General features: G+C 41.0%; 1 protein-coding gene across 1 annotated transcript in view; it reads left to right on the top strand.

Annotated features, from left to right (window-relative positions):
• The first annotated feature begins 2,500 nt into the window (after window positions 1-2,500).
• Window positions 2,501-25,890, top strand: part of Ttn (titin) — a 269,525-nt gene continuing 246,135 nt past the window's right edge. The window contains 19 exon segments of the mRNA XM_036184883.1: window positions 2,501-2,591; window positions 4,656-4,859; window positions 6,926-7,213; window positions 7,644-7,729; window positions 7,823-8,064; window positions 12,145-12,475; window positions 13,012-13,164; window positions 13,783-13,920; window positions 15,581-15,712; window positions 16,788-16,925; window positions 17,448-17,585; window positions 18,070-18,207; window positions 21,068-21,361; window positions 21,460-21,582; window positions 23,062-23,349; window positions 23,559-23,624; window positions 24,316-24,574; window positions 24,784-24,844; window positions 24,962-25,177. Coding sequence (XP_036040776.1) covers window positions 2,501-2,591; window positions 4,656-4,859; window positions 6,926-7,213; window positions 7,644-7,729; window positions 7,823-8,064; window positions 12,145-12,475; window positions 13,012-13,164; window positions 13,783-13,920; window positions 15,581-15,712; window positions 16,788-16,925; window positions 17,448-17,585; window positions 18,070-18,207; window positions 21,068-21,361; window positions 21,460-21,582; window positions 23,062-23,349; window positions 23,559-23,624; window positions 24,316-24,574; window positions 24,784-24,844; window positions 24,962-25,177 — 3,386 coding nt within the window.

Here is a 25,890-nt window from a genome sequence, read left to right as displayed (position 1 = left end):
TTCTCAGAGTCTCAGTGAGGTCATTTCTCAAATGCAATTCTATTTCCTTGGTAAAGCCTCTTCTGAGACACTAAATTTAGCGCTGCCAATCAGAGGAACAGGTGGTATGTGATACTCCCAAATCAGTCCTCCCCCATCATGCCTTCCTCAGAGAGCCAATCCCAGAGCTAGGCACTAAGGATGTGGGGCTGTCAGCAGATGTGGGGAATATAAGGAGCAGCCAGCCCCTGGCTCGGGAGCAGTCGTGCATTCCCACCTCGCCTCGGGTGTAGGGATTGCATAGAAAAGCAAAACTACACAGTCCTGACTGTGTGGTTTTGTTTTGAAGGTTAGAGGCTCACTGATTCATGTCGGAGATGGTTGGAAAAACCAACCCTACATAGGACGTCGTTTCGGAAGCAACCTTGGGCTTAGTCCCACCCTTTTTAGGCACTCTTGAGCAATCAGGTGAGTGAGAATCAGCATGTTTGAACCCTAGAGCTGTTTCTGATTGGTTTCCAGTTGCCAATGTGAGCGACGAATGCCTGGTGTTGAGGGTTTTGCTCTCGCTGACCTACAGTGTGAATCTGCATTTTAAATTTGGTTTTGATATGTACGTTTTCTTAAAAAAAAAAAAAAAAAAAATTCAAGTGCTTAAACCTAACCAGCGTAGTCAACAATTCAGATTTTAACATGTGCTTGATATCCTAGAACTCAGGGTCTGAAATGGGGGCAGAAATGTTTGCTTCCTTAGTAAATGCGACTGTTGGGAATGTACAAGGTTATGTGACTCTGTGATAAAGCGAGGCTGACCAAGAATAGCTCTGAGAAAACCCATGTGGCATCAGCTGCACCCAATGACTTTTTAAGGGAATCAACTGCTGAGGTATCTGTAGCAGGGTGACAGTGGCAGACACTTGTCTGCTGTCCATCAAGCTGAGGGCTTATTTTGGGAACATGACATTTCAGATGCATGCCTTCAGCCCTAGGCCTCTGAAGAGCAAGTGCTCAAAGAAACAAAATTCCTCTTCTTAGACAATAAGAGTATCAGACCCATTTAGGCCACTTAAGGCCAACATTTTATAAACTTTCAATGAAGCTATAGAATTGTTTTTTCAAAAGATTCCAAATCCCATTATGCATTTTAATTCAACCTACATCCAATTATATGGTATGAGATAAATATTAAAAAGGATAAGAAATAAAAGACTTTTCATTTCAAAATACACTTTGATTTTCCACCTTCCTGGGATTAGATTACAAACTGTAAATGCTTGTTATTAGATAAATGCATAATTATGCATTGTTTATCTTAGGAGAGAGCTATTTTTAGAAGATGCACTGGTTTGCAGGCAGGAAAAATTAGGCATAAAATGTGTTCATCCTGAAGATAATGTGCTGGAAGCAAGAGTTCCTCAGAAATGATGCCTGAAACCTTTTGGAAGCTATCTGGATTTTTCCGGGGTGTGAATTTTGTCTCGGAAAGCTTTACTTACAGGAAAGTAGACCACCAGTAGTGAGATATTTGGCCTGTAACATCAAAGTAAAAAATATTTATGAAAAGTAATAATGAGGCAATAGACAATTCAGAAATCACCTTTTAATGCCAGAACAGTAGTCTGGTCAAGGTGAATAATTAGGTATTTATGCATAAGAAAATTTCTCACATAATCTCCAAAAATGATAGACGAATACTTTCTTCCACTTACAAAAGGACTTAACTGCAAATTTTACACTCATTTCTTTGTTGACTATTTCACATAATAAAGCACAGGTCTTTTATTCCAATGAACATTCCCCAGCAGCCTTCCATTATTCAGTTTGCACACTCCTCTGGGTTAACTCAAGTCAGCATTTTTATTTCAGATCTATAATGAATTTTGGCCTATTAAATAATTTTTCCCCAGACGATTACTTCAGCAACATTAATTGTGCCATTACATACAATGCACAGAAATGCTCGGACATTAAAAACCTGCTATATTGTTGAAAAATAAAAAAAGCCTATGGGTATGAAAATACTTGCCAAGACTTTTCCAGTTATTGAAAGGCTTGCAGAGCACAGATTTTTTTCATTTGGCTTGTGATTTTGAGTAACGGGACAGAGCCTAAAGCCAAGTTATCTTTTGAAACATCGGCACAGTGGTGAGAACTGCTGGGGAAATAGACTGTTTTCATGTCTTGTCTCTCACACGCTGTGTTGATGCGAAGGTTCATTGCAGTTGGGTTTTTCCCTTCCACTTTTCTCCCAACCCGATTTTCCATTTGCGGTAGGACTGAATGTTCCTGCTTTGACCACTAGGGGGTGTTCATTGCTCAGCTTGGCTCCCTCCCACCAACCCCAATGCCCCATCCCTTTAAAGGTCAACAGCATAAGCTTCCTGTGGCTCTAGGGCCATATAGCCTAGGGAAAGCCATTTGGAGAAATACGTGTCTTTGTCTCTACCAAGTAGCTGCTGAGGAACCCTGAGGAGCCCCATTTTCACTGGTCTTTCTTTTGCTTTTCAGAGTGCCTAAAAAGATGAGTACTCAAGCACCGACGTTTACGCAGCCGTTACAAAGCGTTGTGGTACTGGAGGGTAGTACCGCAACCTTTGAGGCTCACGTTAGTGGTAAGCCCATATGTACACTTTGTACCACCTGCCTCCTCCAGTACACTAACTTTTCTTTTTGTAGGCCTTGAAACCAAGTTTAAACTTTGCATTTACTGTGTCAAATTGGCGCCACACCATAGAAAGGTCATTCTAAGGGCATACCGTTCACAGGATGCTGACAATATAATGACTGGAAAATGTTTTATTCATATTTATAATTCCACAAAGCAAAAATAATTAGCATTAGATTAAAATTTGCTGTCAGAATCTAGCAACTAAGTAGGACCAAATTTGGTCATTCTATATTTGGGTTCAGCTGCAGAGCCAACATGACAGACAAGAACCCTTGTGCTGTGGAGTTCAGTGACAGAGCTTCTGGGCAGGTAGTCTGCGCCTCAATTCATTGTTTTATATAGAAAAACAAAACATTTCATCCAAGTTTCCATAGGTGCATGCACAGTGACTACTCAGATAATTATTTTACTAGGTTCTTCATCTTTATTAAATTATTTTAGTAAATTAAAAGACCTTCCTTTTGCGATTAATAGCAAGGCATAATACTGTCTGCCCTATCAGTTTTTATATTCAAAGGGTACAAACATTTTCCCTAGGATTTTATTTAAAAGGAATTTCACCCAGTTCTTTTTTGCCTCTTCATCTCTTGGTTTAGGGGTGATTCTAAGACTGTACATGATTTGCAGCAAGTAAGGGAGAGCTGTCTATAACCTGTATTGTAAATCAGTTCAAAGTGATTTAATCAATCTGTCCCTTTCTAGAATGATGTAACTGGTCAGGTAAGACTACATTATTAAATGAAAACTATGACTAGTTCATCATTCAATGCATCCCTGTGGTGAATTCATTTTTTCTCTTTGGTTTTTTTTTTATGGTTGTTTGTTTTTGTTTTGTTTTGTTTTTTTATGTATGGCTTGCAATAAATATATAAACTGAAGTTGCCTTTTCCTTTCCTTTTTTGTATTATATATGAGTCTTACATAACTGTCTAACACTTTGCAAAAATATCATAACATCACTCATTTGCTATTGATGGAACTCAATTCAATTCTCCTTTTGAATGATGAACTCTCAAATACCTAACTTATTTTTCTTCAAATCCTCTGTAACTTCTAAACTGAGCAGAACACACATGAAGTCTGTGGGGATTTGCCTCTTTGTGCAGTAGTGGGATCTGGCATCTTCATAGCTTCACATTCCTTCTAATTATGTGCCTTTAAGTTCTTAGAAATACGTCTCAGACCATGTTTGACACCCACAAATTAGTCTAATAAACTCTTCGCTCTCCTATAATGGGAGGTTGGCTCATGTAAGGACAACACAGTGAACACTCTATTATCATCAAGGAGCACAGTCACAAGCATTTATATCTGATGCAAAGTAAACATTCCCTGAAGTAGCCTTCCAACCTCTGAACACACTAGACTTTAATAAAACATGAAACCAGTGGCTTTCCTCTTCCTGCTCCAACCTGACATGCTGTTCTGGAAGATTGGGTTTGGCTCTGGAGTTAGTATGAGGAACAGCCTGTCCAAGTGAGGGCATTTTTGCTACAGTCACATTTGCAAGGACATTCTGGACAGTGTCCCCAAAACCGTAGAGGGAGGCAAGCATGGAGCTGCAAGATGGCTATGCTGCCCCTGGTCCTCATGTTTTCAGAGATGACAATGGTCACTTTTTGAAGCTTTTGCAGCTCTCTGTGCTTCAGAACCCCTCTTGACATTTTAATAATGTCTATTAACTTACACCAGATGGAGCCCTGACTACAGGGTGGACAATGAAAGTGCTACCCTCTTTGTGCCACTGATGGCTGAGAGATCTTGGAGAAATGATGATGCTTCAATCATCTCAGACTCCAACTCCATAAAATAAATATCAGCTGCCAGGCCTTCCTAGTGCTCTGCAATTGTACATTTCCATCATGTGACTGTCACACTGCTGCTATCACTGAATGGGGTCCCACTCCGGCTATCTTTGACAGGCTAGTGCAAAGCCTTGCAGTTCTGGGAAAGGACAGAGCACTAGACAGTGTCTACTCCAACATAAATATGACTGCTTGCCTTCCAGGTTCCCCAGTTCCTGAGGTGAGCTGGTTTCGGGATGGCCAGGTGATTTCAACTTCCACTCTGCCCGGCGTGCAGATCTCTTTTAGCGATGGCCGCGCTAGATTGATGATCCCTGCCGTGACTAAAGCCAACAGTGGACGATACTCCCTGAGAGCCACCAATGGATCTGGACAAGCAACCAGTACTGCTGAGCTTCTTGTGACAGGTAGGGACCAGCCTGTCCTCAGCCAGGACAGCGGGAGTCCAGATAGAGCTATGCCCACTAGTGAGGCACTTCCCAAGCTGGAGAAGGATCTGTAGGATGAATGTACTTGATTGTGTGGGTTATGCAATTTAGTCCTCTTTGAGGATGAATTATAAAGCAGATGAGAGGCATTGTCTCTGAACCTATTACACACTCCAAGTATATTGAAGAAACACTAAAAATCATGTCCCTCAGCAGGTAGATGAGAGTTTAGAACCTTATCAATAGGGATAGGAATAGGGAATATTCCAGAAATCGCTGAGAATTTCCACTTGAACAAGCATTGCCATAATTCTGATGAAGGTGGTCCATAAGTTGACATTGAAAATACTGTACAGTAAACCTACTCAGAAAAGGGCAAATGCTTATTATTCAATTATATGACATCACATTCCCATAAAGTCATTTCCAAGGGCCTTGGTAGATTTTGTCTGTCCTTCAGTACTTAATATGATAAAGAAACAAGAAGAACAAGAGTTACTCTGTTTATTATATCCCAATGTCTTGTATGAACTCCCATTATGTGTTTGCTCCTGATGTCTAATTCCATGGTCACAAATGACCTATATAGAAAGCACAGCAGATTGCTCGGGGGGGGGGGGGGCTCTAATGTGCACTCAGAAAAGTCAGAACTGGAAAGAATATGGTAATTTAGAAACACATCAGTTCACCCCTACATTCTATCCTGGATGCCGGAATGCATGTAGTCACACCCTTCCGTGGGGGAGTACTGGAGGTTAATGGTAGTTGGAGGAAAAGGCATCACTTTCTCCAGTGGTGTAGACACTGGCAAGATGTATAACCTCCCACCCAGGCTTGGGCCAGAAACCCTAATTAAATTCAGTGGGCCCCTCACAAACAGAAGACATGTAAGTGGGAGGGGTTTGTTGGGAAGAAGACCTGTAGTGGAGAGGGAGGAGATGGGAGAAGGGAATAAGAGATTAAAAAGTACTAAGATTCATTGTAAAATGTGTGAGATTGACAAACAACTAAAAAAAAAGATTAAAGAGGAAATTTTTCTTTTAATATCATTTAACCAAGAAAGACTTCTTTATTTCTATAGCACAGTTAACATGAAAGCCTGCCACTGTTGGGGCTAAATTTTAAAAGCAAGTAAATATTTTGGTCCTTTTAATATCGATCTTGTAGGATAAATTTTTAAAATTAAATTAAACTTCAATGATTTAGTAAGTCATGGGTGCACTCATTTTTACCAAACACTGGAATTCACATCAGTGCAATTTCAGAAGTATACAAAACTACCTTAGCATGTTAGCAAAAGTCAGGATTCAAGCATTGAAGTGCCAGAAAGTTCTAGAACAGTGCAGCAACATCTAGACTTTTGGGTCAAATATTAAGTGCTAGAGAGATAGCTTATTGGCTAAGAGGCTTACTGCTCTTACACCAGGGCATGGCTCCTAGTACCCACATGCTGGTTCATAACTACCTGTAACTCCAGTTCTAGGGTATCTGACAGCCTCTTCTGGCCTGTGTGGGCACTTGCACACATATGGTACACATAGCCTCATTCACATGCACATATACATGAATTAAAAAATTTTTAAAAACTAAATATAGGGGCTGGAGAGATGGCTCAGTGGTTAAGAGCACTGGCTCTTCTTCCAGAGGTCCTGAGTTCAATCCCAGCAACCACATGGTGGCTCACAACCATCTGTAATGAGATCTGGCGCCCTCTTCTGGCCTGCAGGTATATATGCAGACAGAATATTATATACATAATAAGTAAATCTTAAAAACAAAACAAAACAAACCCCCCAAACCTAAATGTAGTAGCCTAGAACTGCTAAGGACAGCAAAGCAGTTATGATTAAATACAAGCAGGGCAGCCTTGCTCCTGCTGCATTCTAGCTATAACTCGCTTGGGGGAGCTGGGGTTCAAGGACAGTCAAGGACGCTGGATTGGTGAGTCAACCCCAGCTTTGGGACTTAGAGCTATGGCTGTTTAAAAATACCTTGTTGGGAGTACCGTGACTCCTGGGCCTGATTTTCGTCTCTGTCCGTGGCAGCGGAGACAGCACCACCCAACTTCGCTCAGCGGCTGCAGAGCATGACTGTGAGACAAGGGAGCCAAGTGAGGCTCCAAGTAAGAGTGACTGGAATCCCTACACCTGTGGTGAAGTTCTACCGGGACGGAGCCGAAATCCAGAGCTCCCTTGATTTCCAAATTTCTCAAGAAGGCGACCTCTACAGCTTACTGATTGTGGAAGCATATCCTGAAGACTCCGGGACCTATTCCGTAAACGCTACCAACAGCGTTGGAAGAGCTACTTCCACCGCAGAATTGCTGGTTCAAGGTGAGGGACAGAGGCTAAGAAGGGGGACGGGGCAGGGCTAGGATGGGAGCCTGTGGGGCCAGAAATCCACCTGGCTCCCTGCAAGGGTCCGAGCAGGAGCTCAGATCAAAGCTGCCCTGTTACCCCCAGCAGAAGGTCTCTGGGGTTCTAGGCAAGAGTTCAGTGTAGAAGCCCACGGCCGTCATTTACCCAGAATGAGAAACAGAGCACATAGCAATTAAGTGATGTACATCTGCATGTTGTTGGTAAACAAATGGGATATTTAAATAAGTAATCTAAGGAAAGTACTTTCTAATACATGTTTTCTATTTTTAAATCTAACTTATATTCACATGAAAGCCACAGCTTGCTACAGTTCCCTCCTATCACACATGGGAAATTGTGCTAAGAATCATGGTTTTCCCTCCTAAAAATCTTTGCATTTCCACAGGTGAAGACGTAGTACCTGCTAAAAAGACGAAGACAATCGTTTCGACTGCTCAGATTTCAGAAACAAGACAAACCCGGATTGAAAAGGTAATTTTCCTCTAAAACAGCCCCCAGGCTGTACGGGTTGTTGCTTCCCTGGCTTTTCTCACTCACCATGACCACTGTTTTCCTCATTTTCAGAAAATTGAAGCCCACTTTGATGCCAGATCAATTGCAACAGTTGAGATGGTCATAGATGGTGCCAGTGGACAGCTGCCGCATAAAACACCTCCCAGGATACCCCCTAAACCAAAGCCAAGGTCTCCAACGCCACCTTCCATTGCTGCCAAGACACAGCTGGCCCGACAGCAGTCCCCATCACCAATAAGACACTCCCCGTCGCCAGTCAGACACGTGCGGGCACCGACCCCATCTCCAGTCAGGTAAACCTTCTCTCAGGAGACTGTGTTACTCATGTATTTAAATTATTATGATGATTATGATGATGATGATGATGATGATGATGCAACCAGAAGAGCAGCATATGAAAAAGTAGACCAAGTCCTGGAATGTAGTCTTTACCATCCTTGCCTTCTGTGGGTTAATTGAAGACATCCACAAACACAGGTTCTGAATTCTTATTTTCAGTCTATTCAAACAAATACACACTTTTGGAGGCAAAATATAACAAGGAGAGGTAAGAATTGTGCCGAACTTAGAGTTAAATCTATCCAAAGCCAATCACCCAGACTATTGGCTTACAGTTTGATTTACATGGAACTAGTTATAAGAATCACTACAATATAGGGTTTACCACCTTGGTGTCAAACTCTTCATATGTTATCTCATTAAATATTCATGACCCTGAAGAAACATGATTCCCAATAGTTAAGAAGTTAAGAGGCTTTCCCAAGGTCTTCGTTGTGCCCTCTGTAAAATAAAGGGCCTCACAGCCAGAATGATTTGAAGTGTTTTGTAAGAATCAATGAACTCGTTAGTCGAAGGTGTCCCTTGAAAACAGAAAATTGTTATTCAGATGCTCATACTCTCAAATAATAAGCAAAACCTTCTAAATATTTTCTGTATGTTTGCTATTTTATCTAAAAAGTAAAGTGGATTTCTACTCTTAGCTAAAATGTAGGGATTTTATGAGGCAAGCCTATATCATCAGTGTTCAGAAATTATACAATCAAACACAAATTACCCACAGCATCTGAAACTGCAAGTTAGTCTATAATGAGGCTTTTAATATGATGAGCTGAAAATGCTACAAAATTTGAGTACACACACACACACACACACACACACACACACACAAAGTGTATTTTAATCAATTCAAATGAAGTAAAAAAAAAAAAATCCACAAGATCAAGCCCTTGTTAAGAAAACTAAAGTGGAATAATGAGATAGTTGACCTAAAAAATATCCAAATTCACTGTAAAGTTACTACTATCAAAATAACAGGGTGGGTCTAAGGTACAGCCTCGTGGAAGACTGCTTGTTTGGCACGTGTTTGATCCCCAGCAGCAGAAAAGGAGGCATGACTAGAACACCACATCCAGGACACAGACTAGCGGATACCGAAATAGATTGACATATACAGGGAATTCGTTTTTTTAAATCAAGGTGAAGGGTATTTTACTTCGCAAATAAGACTGTTCTAACTAGCTTCCTAACTGTCTGTTAGGAAGAAAGCAAATCTAGGCTTCTACCTCATATCATTTACAAAATAAGTGGCATTTTGAATACAATGTTAAATTAAAATATTAAAGGGAAGCCTGCAAGATGGTTTGGTACACAAAGGGACTCACCACCCACCTGGGCCACCTGAGTTCAATCCTGGGGACCACATTGGCAGACAGATATTGATATTGATATTGAACTCCAGAAGCTGCCTTTTAACCACCACTATGGCATGCTTGTACCCACCCCTGACACACACATAAATGCATACGCACACATGCACACAAATAAATAAATAAGCATGTGCTAAAAGTTAAAGGCTAGGAGAAATGTTTATGGGGAGAGCTTTTAAAAATAGGTTTTCATACCCATAATAAAAATTAAAACATCCTTATGGCAAAAAGGCATGATCATTGTTATATTAAATAGTACAATTATGTGAGAAAAAAAAATGACATGCTCCTTTCTAAAGATGCTCAGTGTTGCTGCTGGTAAGTATCATAAAGAGTACTAACTGGCTCCATTATGAACCATGCCAGTCTAGAACACAGTCAGCTAGGGTTACACTAAAAAAGACCTTGGAGAGCATCAAAACACAGGCAGCTGTAGAGGGGAAGTTATGAGGGACTTACAAGAAAGAACAGGAAATACAGAGAATGCAAACTACCAGATACATTTAAGAGCTCCACCAATTTACTTCTAAAGGAAGAGAAATCATGCAGACCAAATTTAAAAATGTAGGGAAGGTGTGACTTTCCAATAAACATATTATAACATGGTAAGTATCTTCTAAGTTTTATTTTGGCCACTTAAAAGTAATTGAAGCTGTTTCACCAGAACTAACAGGAAATCTTACAAAAAAGCTCAGTTAAAAAAGATATCCATCATTTTTTTTTAATGAGTTTAATCTCAGCTGTCTACAGGTTTGCGTACCATGAAATCACTCACAACACAGGCCAAATGTAATCTCTGAGAGATAACAGCCTTCTTCTATTTTAAATTCAAGCCTGAGGGTCATTTAGAATTACAGACATTTCCTGACTCCCCCCCCAGAACACAGTGGCCATCTTAGCCTTCTGAGAGTTTATAAGTAGGGATCTAGTTAGTTAGTCTGCAAAATTTGCTTTAAAATAATTACAAAATACAAATGCCAGCTTGTGAAGAAAATAATGGTTATCCCAGATAGACTCCTTCCTAAAATGTCCCATGGCTTAATTTTGATTTTTGTTGTAGATAAAGCAAATGCATTTTACTGGATGAGGTGCATTGTAGCTAGCTGTGAACAAGTGATTTTTTTTTTTTTTATTCTAAGTGCAGAAATAAGCACTTTCCGGTAATGGCTCAAATTACATTGATTTTCGCAGTTATGGGCTTACCTGAAGCCTGCTGTTAATCACTCGCGTCATGTTAATCATGTCTCAAACTCTTTTTGAATTAAACCCTCTGTGCTAGGAACAGCAAGAACAAAGCAAGCCCAGACTAGGAAGCTCCTGCGCTTTGCTTTCCTTCAGTTGGTATGGCCCCCACACCATTCTAGCCCAGTCTTTAGTATACTTCCAAGGTGATTTCTTTTCATCATAGATCCATACTTGTTAGACCTCCCTACAGCTTGATTACAATTCTTTTCTAAAATACAAATTGCTTTTTCTCATATGCACAACCTTTTACAAGAAAATAATTAAATGTTTCTTCATGAGATGGGTTGATGTAATATTCTGCAAAGTTATTCTGTATTTTAGAGAAAATATCCCTGGACCTTCAGCTTAATTGGGAGAATTGTTTTATATATGATTGATGTAAACTAAATATCTTATGCATGTGCCAGGATACATTTATAATCATGGCCCTTGAGCAGAATTTATGAAGCTATACTGCCACCAAGAGGTAAATCCCAATTAATTGGTAATTCATTTTGGAAAAAAAATTATCTTCACATAGTTGCTCTGTACCTAGATTGCTGGTCATAACAAGCTGGCATTTTGTGCTATCACTGTTAGTATTTAATGCACATCCCCTTTGATAGATAATAATTTCACTTCAGATATATACAATAAAAGCGAGCAGTGATAACTATTTTGGAAGAAGATAATATATCAATTTAATAAAAAGGTTTCTAAAGTAGCTGATTGACAAGATAAATTTAATATTACGTAAAGGAAGCTCTCAGTGTGACAATAAGAAGGTGAGGATGGAAATAAACTCAGAGAATTAAAAAAAGTTACCCACAAACACTTTTGGCTAGAACAGCAATCCCTCGCTGCCTAGCACAGCCAATTTCTAAAACGACTGTGCCAGGCTCAGCAAGACAGCTTCTACCTGGCGTGGGAATCACAAGACATTGATGTGGTTGAGACTGCGGGAGATAAGGGAAGAAAGGGACAAAGAGGGGGAGGGCGGGGGGGGGGGGGGGACGTGGCTTGTTTAGCCAAGAGCAGCTCAAATATTCAGTTACCAAAACCATATAATACCGGTCATACATTCTCCCGTCCCCAGCTGGAGCTGGGCACACACTGTCCTTTCTGTGGCAGTGGTTTAAGGAAGCTCTGTTTACTGCCTTGTTTTTCTTTTTCTTTTTTTCCTAATGTCAGAAGGTGAGACGGGGCACACAGATATTTAGCTTAGACTTTAGTCTGATTCCCTTCTGGGGTTACAGCAGATAAGCATGGGGCTTATTGAGATTTAAAACAAATTACTTTTCCAGTGCAGTATGTACCCTCCAAGACAGGCTGAGGAGGCACACATTTAACACCCTGCGAGAGGTTCATCCCGTCCTCCAAATGCCGTCATGTCTGCTGGGGTGCCTTGTGCCAGTGCTCTGACCTCTGCCATTCGGTTTCCAGGTCCGTGTCCCCGGCAGGGAGGATCTCCACTTCCCCGATCAGATCTGTGAGGTCGCCACTGCTCATCCACAAGACTCAGACAACCATGGCGGCCACAGGCCCCGAGGTGCCTCCCCCTTGGAAGCAAGAGGGCTATGTGGCCTCCTCCACTGAGGCGGAGATGAGAGAGACCACAATGACAAGCTCTACCCAGATCAGAAGAGAAGAGCGGTGGGAAGGGAGATACGGCATCCAGGAGCACGTGACCATCAGTGGCGCGGCAGGCGCTGCTGCCAGTGTGTCGGCCAGCTCTTCGGTCACAGCTGGGGCTGTTGCTACAGGGGCTAAAGAGGTACGGTCAGAACTCTCTGCTTTCCCGACTTCACCTCCTGGTTCCTCTGACCCGATTCCGTGCACGGAGCAGTCCGGATAGGCTAGAGAGGAGATGCCTAGGACCCTGAAACTATAACCAATATGGAAGATCAAGTTTGGTTGCCATGCTTTACAAAGACATCTTTAATTGAGCCAAAGACTAATCTCTGAGGTTTGCATAAAGTAGGGATTTTAATGATGCAGACTTCATCTTTCTGGGCAGTAATGGGCAATTATATATGATTCTCCTGGTAGTTTGGTTTTCAAGAGTTTTCTTCCAGGTGTGTCATTTTAAAACAGCAGTTCTCAACCTGCGGGCCTTGCGACTCCTTTGGCAAACCTCTATCTCCAAAATTATTTAGGTTACGATTCACAAAGCAGCAAAATTACAGCTATGAAGTAGCAATGACAATAATTTTAGGGTCGCGTGGGTCTCCACAACATGAGGAACCGCGGCACCAGGAAGGCTGAGAACCAATGTTTTAAAAGCATTGTGCTTGTTGATTGACAACACAGGTGAAGCAAGAGACAGACAAGAGCGCAGCTGTTGCGACCGTTGTTGCTGCTGTTGATATGGCCAGAGTGAGAGAACCAGTTATCAGTGCTGTAGAGCAAACTGCTCAGAGGACAACCACGACTGCTGTGCGCGTCCAACCTGCTCAAGAACAGGTACGCACGGGGCCGCCAGGGGGGGCTCGAGCGCATCCCACTCCATTATGCTTTCAGTAATTGGACATTCAAATCCCTTGGTGAACCAAATCCTGCTGAAGGCAGCAGGCCGCCCGGCATGGCCCAGGCTTTCAGAGCTTCCAGAGGAAAAGGTGGCTGGAAATATCAAATGTGTTTAAGCTGTAAATATCACAGGATCAGAGCGGGTCAGAAGAAATACCTGGGCTATGTGAGGCAAGCGAAAGTTAACTACTGTTTTCAAGACATCCAGGGACTGCTGGAGGCATGAGCAAAAGGCGTGTCAAAGGCTGGGATCAGTTCCCACCTAAGCTAGGCGTGGAAACTACTACTTCAGGGCAGACATAGATATTCCAAGCTTCCCTCGAAAGACCCTGGCTTTTTCTTTCCTCAAAACAAATGTGACATTTGATTCACAGCTGGAAAAGAATGTAAATACAGGGTCACGTCCCGCCTCATATTGTGTTATAGTCTAAAAGCTCTCTTGCTTTCCTCCCTGCCCTGCGGGGTTGATGGTTACACCGTAGTCCTGATGGATTAGCAGAAGCTTCTGAGTGATGTGTACTGAGATGTTTCCTGTCTTTCTTGCATGAAAACCAGGTGAGAAAAGAGGCAGAAAAGACTGCAGTGACCAAGGTTGTAGTGGCCGCTGATCAAGCCAAGGAACAAGAATTGAAATTAAGAACCCGAGAAGTGGTCACAGCCACGAGAGAGCAGACGCACATAACTCAGGAGCAGGTGAAGATGAGCTTTGACTTTGCGATGCACTGTTGTATCAAGACAGACAATAGAACTTGCACTGTGAAACAAGTTAATTCCAAGGCTAAGTGTCTAGTTTCCCATAAATAACATCCTAGGGTAATATATGTCTACACCTGAGCACTTGGTACCAACATCCCTTAGAGTCATTGAGTATTCATATTGGAAATCACATGAAAGTCTGTGTCATCTAACTTTTTTTTTTTTATATATAATCATCTACACCAAGTATAGGTTTACTATGTGGCTGTGTATAGGGAACAAGCAGAGTTAAAACCAAACAGATGAAATAGGTGCTATGGTAGGACATGGGGAGGGTGGATGGGAAATCTGAATATGACATTTTAAAAGCTTAACACTGCTTCCTGAGCCTTGAACATGGGTTTCACATGCGATGCACAGTGTGATCATAGCAGGTCAAATGGTCAGAGATTGAATTAGAAGCATTTGGAGACAGACGGGAGAAGGCCTGTTGATAGGGCTGTTGGCTAGTGGAGCCAATTGTCTGCAGGAGAGTTGAGAGGATACATTTTCAAATCCCTTTTCACCCCATGGTCATGAGTTTCAATGACAAGATAGCTGAGGATGGGAAGGACTCACCCTTTAGACATCAGATGGAAGCCAATCATCCTTCTGTGGCTCGGGATTTGAGCAACACTTAGCCAGAGATAGACGCCAAATGTACTGTCCCATTGTGTCTCAATTTTAGACAAGCCTTGATATTCAAAACCATTATCATATTTAGAAAAAGTATAAAACCAAATAGCGTAGAAAGGTAGACTGTAAATTATTCTTGGATTCTCATAGTAAAATAAAGAGCCAGGCAAATGACTTCTTGGGACTTCCCAAGTAATATTCTGAGCTCTAATATTATCTTCAGACAATAAAATTAGCACCTAATTAAATTATAACCATCTTTGGAAGGCACAAATCTTTTTTTGTTTTGTTTTGTTTTTTATTAATTTATTATTTATTTATTTATTGGTTGTTGTTTTTCTTTATTATTATGTGTTTTAAGTTTTATACATCAGCCATGGGTTCTCCTGTCCTCCCCACTCCCGCTCCCACCCCCACCTTTCCCCCAGCCCCTCCCCTCCATTCCCAAGTCCTCCAGGATCAAGGCACCCCTGGGGATTCATTTAAACCTGGTGGATTCAGTACAGGCAGGTCCTGTCACCTCCTTCCAGACTGAGCAAAGTGTCCCTGTGTAAGCCCAAGGTTTCAAACAGCCAGCTCATGTACTAAGGACAGATCCTGGTCCCACAGACTGGGTGCCTCGCAAACAGTTCAAGCTATTCAATTGTCTCACTTATCCAGAGGGCCTGATCCAGCTGGGGGCTCCACAGCCTTTGGTTCATAATTCATGTGCTGGAAGGCACAAATCTTAAGGTAGATTACAACTGTCTGTAAAACAAGCAGCCTTGCATCCAACATTTCCTTTCTTCTAAAGAGACTTATGTAGATGATTCAGAGAGAGAACAATGTGTTCATATTAATTAAGGTATGATGGTTCAATTAATGATATCTCCAGGAAAAGAATTCCACTCCTTCAAATTCCTACTTTGTTGCATCTAATATGATGATAGCCCCATTGAAGACTGAGAAACAATAAGATTCTGTTTTTAATCACTGATTTCAGATAAGAAAAGAAACTGAAAAAGCGTTTGTACCAAAGGTAGTGATCTCCACAACTAAAGCCAAAGAGCAAGAAACTCGAATTACCGGAGAAATTACTACAAAACAAGAACAAAAGCAAATAACTCAAGAAACAGTAAGTCTGGCTTTCTGGTTTTTACAAACAGCGCATTTCCAACCAGCTGCTTTACCTCACACTTATACCCAGAACTTCAGACCAGAATCTCAGCTCCTTTTCTTCCTACTATTTGCCTGTGTCTAGTGTTAAAACTTGTCCATGGCGGAAATTCTATGCACTATTTTGTGCCGACATGACCAATTTGTGTAAACTCTACTTGAAGAGTTTGGGGGGTCCATCCTTGAACTTTCTAAGAGATCACACATGAACAGAAGGTACACCTCACTTCTGCCCACTAGCTACTAGCACATCAGTTTTGGACATATAACCCGAGCCCTTGGTCACTCAGATTAGGACATTCAGCCTTCGTGCAGCTGTGAGTCACACGCCTGTGTGCCCCTGCTGACACACATGCACACACCTGAGCCACAAGCACTCTAAGCAGCAAGGGAAATGTTGGATATTAGAGAAGAGAGTACCCATAATTCCTAGGTGATGAACACTGAAGTAAACATATAGGATATATGATGTCATTGAAGTCTACTTTTCTCCCCTTAGTCACCAAACTTTAAGGGACAGGGGCTTTTATTTCAAGTTCTTGCTCTCCTCAAAGCTTTTGGCTGCTCTAAGAGCTACTTTCTTTAAAGTCCATTTGAGAGTATTATCTTCTAAAGGGCTAACTGCTGTCAGCTGCCCAGGCTTCACTCATCTTGTCCTTGGGATAAAAGAGCCCTCTAGGGACCCAGGAATCATGCGAGGCAATATTTGGAACATAGGCATTCCTATGGCCATTGTAACATTGCAGATTGATGAGCTTGGCCAGCTGTGTTTTTCAGCTGTTCAGCAGCAGCCATTCTTAACAAATCAACATAGCCCAAGGATGCCGCCTTTTCAGTCCTGGCACAATTTATTCAGGGACAGCTTGGTAGAAAAAGTCCATGCCTCAGGAAAACACGTTTAGACCTCTGAATGGGAGATGTGACATCTTCTACCTAATCACTAGGCCTTCAATATTCTGAATGGGACCTAGCCATCTCACCATTTCCTTTATGTCCCTCGAAAATCAAATCTTTATTTTACTCTACACAATCAGATAAGACAGGAAACTGAGAAAATGGCTGCATCCATGGTGGTGGTTGCCACCACCAAGTCCACAAAGCTAGAGACAGCTGTGGGAGCTCAAGAAGAATTTGCCATACAACAAGATCAAATGCACCTCACTCAGGAACAGGTGATGACTTCCCCCCGGTGTGAAAGTCACTCTTGTGTCATGTCACTCGCAAGCCATCCACAATTTCATCATGGCTCTTAACCATCACTCTCCTCTTCAAAATCTCACGAGCCCCCACCGCCCATCTGGCTTTCACTGTCACTCTTGTTCCTAACTCAGCTTCTCTTTAGACTGCTACTAATAGATTATAATTCATTTCAGTGTCTTCCTATGGATGTAGACTCCAGTATTCAAGGCACAAGCATGCACGTGTTGAGTCTCTACTGGAACTCTGTATAGATACTATGAACAATGTGATAAAGAGAAGGATCATATCTTAGTCTTTTCTTCCTAATCCCATTTTTCCTTGTAGTCATACCGTTTTGGCATTTTTGCCAGTGAAATACTATGTATGGGTGATCAAGACAACCCAGTAATGTTTAATGAAGTATCTGTGAATAATTGGAAAAACTCTGCCTCTTTTCCCAGTTAGTTGGTTTTTACTGACCTTTTCTTATCTTTCTCCTGAAATCATATAACCAGATGATAAGAGAAACTAGGAAAACAGTGGTCCCCAAAGTCATAGTTGCCACGCCCAAGATTAAACAGCAAGATGTAGTATCGAGAACTAGAGAAGCCATCACTACCAAAAGAGATCAAGTCCAAATAACTCAGGAAAAGGTGAATGTGGATACCTGAGACATGAAAAGTTCATCTTTAAGCTAATCTCTAGTAAACCATTAACTGTTACATAGTTTGAATTATTAATCTGTTTTTTTAATTCATAACTAAAAATAGTAAATATGTGACTGAGTACCATTAACTTCCCCTTCATACTTGACGTTCACCCACCCATAACATTTGTAATTCATCTTGTTAATCACTGTCATTAGCATGAACATTAGCATTTTAAATGTTTAATTTTTAAGAACAATATAGGGAAGCATCTAGAGATTATTTTGCAGATAACATCGCTAAATTCTGTGATTCACGGTCATTCTATGTAAGCACGGCTAAGTAAGGATTTAACTCTGAATGATTTTACCTTTGCATCCCACTAGCTGGGGAATGGAGTATGTGTGTGTATGTGTGTTGGGAAGGGGGGTCATGCACTGTGCGTCTGAAGCCCGTACGACTTAAACTTTGCTTTTACTGTAATGATCAGATGAAAAAGGAAGCTGAAAAAACTGCCTTGTCAACAATAGCAGTTGCCACTGCTAAAGTCAAAGAACAAGACACAGTTCTGAGATCTAGAGAAGCCATGGCAAGTAGACAAGAACACGTCCAAGTTACCCATGGAAAGGTGACTGTGTTATCCCAGTGTGGGATCCACGATAATCTATTAATCCCAAACCTCATGTGAAACCCCCATTATAACACATTAATACCAAACACCAACTTTCTTATGTCAGAGACACTATTAACCAGATTTATTTTTAGATAATTAAGCAATCTGAAACTAAAAAGTAAAGTTATTTATTATTATGAACATTGCAACATATTTCTTTTCCAGTCTGTTCTTATCATTGTTTTCAACTTTTTATTATTAACAACTAGAAATCCTCTACAAGTTAATGACTGAAATTGCATGTGGGCTAATTTTAAGAGACTCAAGGAACATTAAAAAAAAATGTTGCATAGTGGTAATGATGAGTCTTATAGCGAGGTGTGTGTGTGTGTGTGTGTGTGTGTGTGTGTGTGTGTGTATGTGTGTGTGTATGTGTGTATGTGTGTGTGTGTATGTGTGTGTGTTTTGAAGAGTCATGAATCTAGTGCATTATGCTATAATCTAAGGATTTATTTCAATTACCTATAGTTTTCTTCATGTAAGACTTTAACTTTTTTCTTCTGGTAAATATCAGAGGAAAGAAACAGAAAACTATAGCGTTGATTTCTATCACAAGATCTTCAATTACTTTTTTTCCAAGAAGATAACATTCAAACTTTTATCTACGTTTAATATTTAATGGCACATCTGCCTTCTAGAAGTCTCATTACAACAAGTTTCACCATAAGCCATAGTTCAAGAATTATGGTTAATTTCAATTTCTGTCCCCATTCACATAAATGTGTCTGTTTTGGTTTTGTTGTTGAATATTAGCTAAGAATGGAGGCTGAGAAAATGTCACTATCTACATTATTAGTGACCACTGTAAGGCCTACTGAGCCAGATGTACTGCCAAGGACTACAGAAGGACTGGCCATTCAGTAAGAACAAATATATTTGCAGGAAGAGATGAAAGCTAGTGTTGTGGAGGTGAAACGCTTTGTTTCATCCCATCATTAGCTTGTATAACTTCTCATCTATCACGAGCCTGTGAGCTCCCAGTGGTCCGTTTAATTGCTTTACTTGTCAACAAAACGTGAGAGATTATTAGATTTGGTCTCCATCCTCCAGAGGCACAGTTAGCGTTTCTGGTTATAAAAGACCACGTTACACAACACTTTTCTTAAATTAATTCTCAGCATTTAACTGGTGTAAATTGGGGTCTCCTAATCCAATTTGTGTTTGTACTTATCTGGGTTCCAAGAACAAAAAAGATATTTAAGTCTACTAAGGAATAAGAACAGCCGGCAGTATTCAGTATACATTTGTCCACCAAACAGCATATGTATATAAATTTCGATATATATCAATCCAAGTAAAAGATGCATTCTTCCACAATTTGAAATATACTACCATAAATAAGACTTTGGAACATGCTTTAAATTAGAGGCAATATTTGCTATCTCAGTTGTGTGATTTGGGGTCAACTGAAACCTTCAGTCAGTTTTCTTATTATTAGAATAAAATTAAAACTTCCTCAGATTATCTCATATCACAGACTGCTCAAAAGGTGCCAACGAGATACACTGAAAACTCAATTTCTCCAGACAGAGTGATATGTTTGTATGAGTGTTCTCTGTTAAAGATAAACATATAGAAACATCTATAGAGTCAACTAGTCACCCATATTTTTTTTATAAAAAAAGCTAATAATGAAAATAATATCTGACTTGAGCTCCATACATCTATTGTGGCTCCTTCCAAAATGCAATCTGAAGGGAAGATGGTTTTGGCAGCTTTTCAAACAGATTAGAGTTTTATTCTTCTGAGGGAGAAATTCTCATTAAAGCCCATGATCATAAAAGGCTCAATCCCATCTTTTAATAGTCCTTGTTTATGCCTTGAGTATGGTCTGGGGGCTACTTTTTAAAGGTATCTAGGTTCTATACATGAAGCACATTTCAGCTGTTCATTAAACTGTAGTCATAGCAGAAGCAAAGACTGAAGATTAACAGGAAGGTACAGGCTTACTTCCAAAGTGCACTGGACAGTCACTGCCACGTTACCATTGGAATGTTTCCGGTGCTGCCCAGAACTAAAGTATGCATGCCTTGTTTTATGAGAATGCCTTGGCAAATTGTGTTCTCGTTCATGTTAATCAGATTCATAGGAAGGAGAAAATAATGTTTGCCTCTCTCTTTGCTTTAACTCCCAGCAAAGATGAAAGCAAATTGAACTTCAGTGTGAAAGGTTGTTCTCCTGAATCCAAACATGATAACGCTTTCATTTCAATCACAATGTTTTCCTTCGTGTGCTTTAAGAGAGCTATTTTTCTAATAGATTGAAATAAAGCGTATCCCCAGTGAGTCATGAGTAAATTCAGTGTTCATTCTCTGATCAGGAGCTGTCATTTTATCTCCCATTTGCATGCAACCATGTCACTCTACCGCAATTGATTTTTCTGGATGCAATGATGAGAGTATTTGAGTATACTTCTATCTTTGCTGTTGCTGTGTCAACACCAGACTAAATGATTGACAAAATAATAAAAATAATCAGTGAAGACAACCTGTTCCAAAGTCCTGATTTCCCAGTTGCTAATTGATTGTCTGTCTAGCCCAGGTAAATCGTTTGAAATACTCAAAAGTCTTGTGTCTGTGTGGTCTATTGTCTAGTCTATAGCAGATAGGGATAATATATCAATAGGAGTCTTTGCAATACATTTCTGAGCAATTAACCTCTCTACATAACACGAATACTCCATACTTACCACACCTTTCACCTTTGTCTGTTCTGAGTAACTAGGGGAGCAATCCCAGGAGGATGTCCCTGGAAGGAGATGTCCAAGTGTGACTTTGACATTACCGTCTATTAACTTGGGAACCCTTGTCTCCAGGTGGGCGTTGGGAAGAAGGCAGAAGCCGTGGCTACCGTTGTAGCTGCTGTGGACCAGGCTCGTGTGCGAGAACCCAGGGAGCCCGCGCACGTAGAGGACTCGTACACCCAGCAGACCACGTTAGAGTATGGCTACAAGGAACACATTTCCACCACAAAGGTGCCTGAGCAGCCCCAGCGCCCAGCCTCAGAACCCCACGTTGTCCCTAAAGCAGTCAAGCCTGTTGTGATTCAGGCTCCCTCTGAGACTCATATCAAAACTACTGACCAAATGGGAATGCACATATCATCACAGGTAAGTCTGTGGCTGCATTTCACTGTGTGTGGGAAAGCAGCCACACATGCTGTGGGCACCTGGTGAACAGTGATGTCACTGAGTTTCATTTAATGCAGGTCAAGAAAACAACAGATATATCAACTGAAAGATTAGTCCATGTGGATAAACGCCCCCGCACAGCAAGCCCTCACTTTACTGTTTCAAAAATTACTGTACCTAAGACAGAACACGGATATGAGGTAAGATGTGCAGCATGATAAAGAAATGGTTAGCTAAAAAAGAATAGTTCCTTGCTTGTGATGTAGGGCATTTTTGTGTAGCTAATTGGGTTCCATTTTGATGGGGTACCAGTGTTCTGAACAAGGTCTCCTATGGTGAAATCAATGAGAAGTTGTTATCTTCCAACCCCAAAGAGACAAAATCTGCACAGGCTCAGGCTTCTCTGTCTCTTCCTTCAAAGATGGTTCAAACTCAGTTGCTTTGACATGTGTGTGTGTGTGTGTGTGTGTGTGTGTGTGTGTGTGTGTGTGTGTTTCAAAACAAAGTTTCTTTGTGTAGCCCTGGCTGTCCTGGAACTTAACACTGTAGATCAAGCTGGCCTCAAACTGAGAGATTCACCTGCCTTTGCCTCTTGAGTATTGAGATGAAAGGCGTGAACCATGACTGCCCAGCTTGATTAATATATTTCTAATCATTTTGTAAATGGTAGTAGTTTATATAACATAGTGTCTCCTAAGCTGTGAGACACTTCAAGGAACTTAATTAACTGCATATATTTTAATAAGAGAAGACAATGACAAGTCAAATATGCACATGATCCATATAGCAAAGTGGAGAATGGTTTCACCTGTCACATAGACTTGTGGCTGCATCCATCCAAATGTGCAATCCCCAAATATTCTTAGAATTGATCAATTAAAAATTAGAGTTCCTTGTTATAATGGTTCCCAATACAGCATTCATTATTATCACATGACATTTAAATTGGATTGTGGAACAACACAACTCTGGACTAGAGTCCTATTTCTGTTTCTTATAACCATGTGGGAAACACAGAACAATCCTCAATATTAATTACTAGTCTTTATAGTAAGGGCTTGCCTTCTCTGTCCTCAAAGAATCATAAGTGATGCATAATGCCTGTATTTGGGGATAATCTCAAGTTACTACTGAAACCAAATAACCACACACATACCCCAGAACAGAAACCACTAAGGAACTCATCAGAATACTTCTCTGAATGTCAGTTTTTACCTTTCATGCAGACATGTGGCTGACATCCAAATGTGTGACTACAAAGGACTTCTAAAATTTATCAGTATTTAAAATTTTTATTTTGAACTTCCTATTATAATGAAGGTTTCAAGTGTAGCATTCATCAAAACTGAGTGAAGAAAATTCCTGACTGAGCTCTAGAAGATCCATAAAATAAGGGGCACCTCATGCAATTCTCTCAGGGGACAAGTTTAAAGCTTTCTAGATAAACAGAAATTGGTTGATCTCTGCCTTTTCATTAACTGTAAGAAAAATAATGAATGTATTTGGTCACATAGAAAGTATTTTAGTCAAATAGACCAAAGCCAGCTTTGGTGCACGTGCCCATAATGCCAGCATTTGGGGGCAGACAGAGAGAGGATCAATATTCGATCCTGGTGCTGAGCATTTCTGAATGACTTGCAGGACAGCTTAGTAACGCCATCTCAATGCTCTTCCATCAGGCATCGATAGCTGGTAGTGCTATTGCCACACTACAAAAAGAGCTGTCTGCCACATCTTCTACTCAGAAGATCACCAAATCAGTAAAGGCACCCACCGTGAAGCCTGGAGAGACTAGAGTAAGGGCAGAGCCAACCCCTTCCCCACAGTTTCCCTTCGCTGATATGCCGGCGCCAGATACTTACAAGAGTCAAGCTGGCATTGAGGTGAAGAAGGAAGTTGGGGTGAGCATCAGTGGCAGCACTCTACATGAGGAGCACTTCGAAGTGCTGCATGGGCGTGAAGCCAAGGTGGGTCACTGACTGGCCGGGAAGGTGCTCTTCTTCTTCCCATGCCTCATTTCATTAAGCATGCTATGGAAGGGAGGTGGGTTTTTTTTTTTTTTTTTTTTTTTTTTTTTTTTTGCAGAAATGCTTTTATTACTTGGTACGTGCTGATGGTTCCTGAGATTGCCCTTAACTCCATGGCTATTTTGTAACCACTTTTCTCAAAACTGTAGGTAACAGAAGCAGCCCGAGTGCCAGCACCTGCTGAAGTCCCTGTCACTCCACCTACCTTAGTCTCGGTGAGTGAACACATGGACATGATGGCTCCTGTTTACCTGTGCTGAAACCCCTTCAACATGTGCTAGCAAAGACCGAGTTCTCATGCTTTCGGGAAAGTGCCATCGTTGGCTTACAAACTCTAGCTTTCATGGGGTACCCTATTTGGCCAGGAAAGGGGACTTCCACTCAGCAACCATCATTCTTACTGTTTTTAATGATTCTGATATCTGTATAGCATTACTTCAGGAACTGTGGGGCTATAAAGAACAACTGGACCCCTTGAGAGTCTTTGCCTTGCCACCAGTGGAAATGTACAAAAACAGACAGTAAATGAAACACAGAAGGTCCTCAGCACCCTGATGGATCAGCAGATCAGCTCCAGTTAGGGGTCCCATGGAAAAGCCTTGTTGACTGATGGTGTTTGCTGCTGAGCCTTACTGCTTCTCTAGAATTTAAATGTGAGAATAACAGGAACTTCCTGTTTATATGGCATTCATGTAATTCCACTACAGAGATCAGGACATGCCTGGCACTGATTTCAAAGTGGGAATATTCCAATTCCCAAGTCTGTGCTAATTGTTCTGGAGTCCTCATCTTAGGGCGTTTTATGCTAATTAAAATGTTCCAGCTCCAACCACGTACCTGATCTAATCTATAGAGGTGATTAATGAATATGTGCACAGTAGTATTTCCTTTTTCTTCTCTTTTCAGGGCTTAAAAAATGTGACTGTCATAGAAGGTGAATCTGTCACGTTGGAGTGCCACATCTCTGGATACCCATCTCCCAAAGTGACATGGTACAGAGAAGACTACCAAATCGAAAGTTCCATTGATTTCCAGATAACCTTCCAGAATGGAATTGCTCGTCTCATGATCCGAGAAGCCTTTGCTGAGGACAGTGGACAGTTCACCTGCAGTGCTGTGAATGAGGCCGGCACTGTCAGCACTTCCTGCTACCTTGCTGTACAAGGTTGGTGGCTCCCCTTCTTGACCCCAACATCTGTCTATCTGTGTCATCTCCACAGCAGCCACACCCTTCAGTTGCAGTGTCTGCACACATCCACGTTCTTTCCCGTGGGGGAGTTACGAAGTAGATCCCAGGGTCCACTAACTCTCGACACTGTGGTCACTAGTGGAGCACACTAGAGACTCATTCCAATGCCATCTTTTGCCTTCTAGTGTCGGAAGAGTTTGACAAGGAAACAACTCTGACTGAGAAATTTGCCACAGAAGAGAGACGGTAAGCCCTTTCTTTCACCAGCTTAGCTGTTGTTTTTGCATGGTGTTGACACTTCTTTCCTGTAGTTATCGGTCCATGGCTACCTAGCAGCTAACAGGCCTGGCTTTGTCTTCCCAGCTTCGTGGAGTCACGAGATGTTGTAATGACTGACACCAGCATCACAGAGGAGCAGGCAGGGCCTGGAGAACCTGCCGCGCCTTTCTTCATTACAAAGCCAGTGGTCCAGAAACTGGTGGAAGGTGGGAGCATTGTGTTTGAATGCCAGATTGGTGGCAACCCAAAGCCCCATGTCTACTGGAAAAAAGCTGGTGTTCCTCTCACCACTGGATACAGGTACTCCAATGGCTGACAATAGAATTCCCTATGGGGTGATATATAGATATATAACTATATGGATATTCTAAAGATACCCTAAAGAGAAGTAGAACTTGCCTTCCCCATTAACCCCTGAATGCAGATCCACTCATAATGAAACATTATTGGTTATTCTGAGGTGTTTTTATATTCTCACACAGTTTGGAGGGTTGTTTTGTTTTTTGTTTTTTTGTTTTTGTTTGTTTGTTTGTTTTTTTGTACAAGGGATTGACATAAGAGTTCTAGACAAGCACTCTACCATGTAACTATATTCCCAGGCTTTCATATAGAGTTTTCTTGAGAAATAAAGCTTTGCAAGAAGAGGAGATAGAAGACATATTTTTACAATTCCGGCTTAATTAACTGATAGTGTAATAAAATAAAATATCTTACACACCCAATTCCAGAAAATATTTGAGGGAACTTTCAATAAATACATACTATAATTAAGTTGCTACACAATAAAAATAGAGGTTATGTAATGGAGAAAGCTAGTTATGCATGAAAGCCTGTATTAATCAGTGTTTGCAAGTGAATGAAAGGATGATGTAAACACATAGATCTGGTTTCTTATGAACTGGATCTACAGTGTATCAAGCTCTAAATACTGAGGTCTTTAGACTTTATAGTTGGGATTATTCATTTTACCTTTAAATAACTAACAAAGAGAGAATACCTGTTCTTCAGGTGTC

Source organism: Onychomys torridus, chromosome 4, assembly GCF_903995425.1.
Source record: "Onychomys torridus chromosome 4, mOncTor1.1, whole genome shotgun sequence".
In the NCBI taxonomy this organism is placed as follows: Eukaryota; Metazoa; Chordata; class Mammalia; order Rodentia; family Cricetidae; genus Onychomys; species Onychomys torridus.
This window is presented reverse-complemented; position numbering and strand designations above follow the sequence as displayed.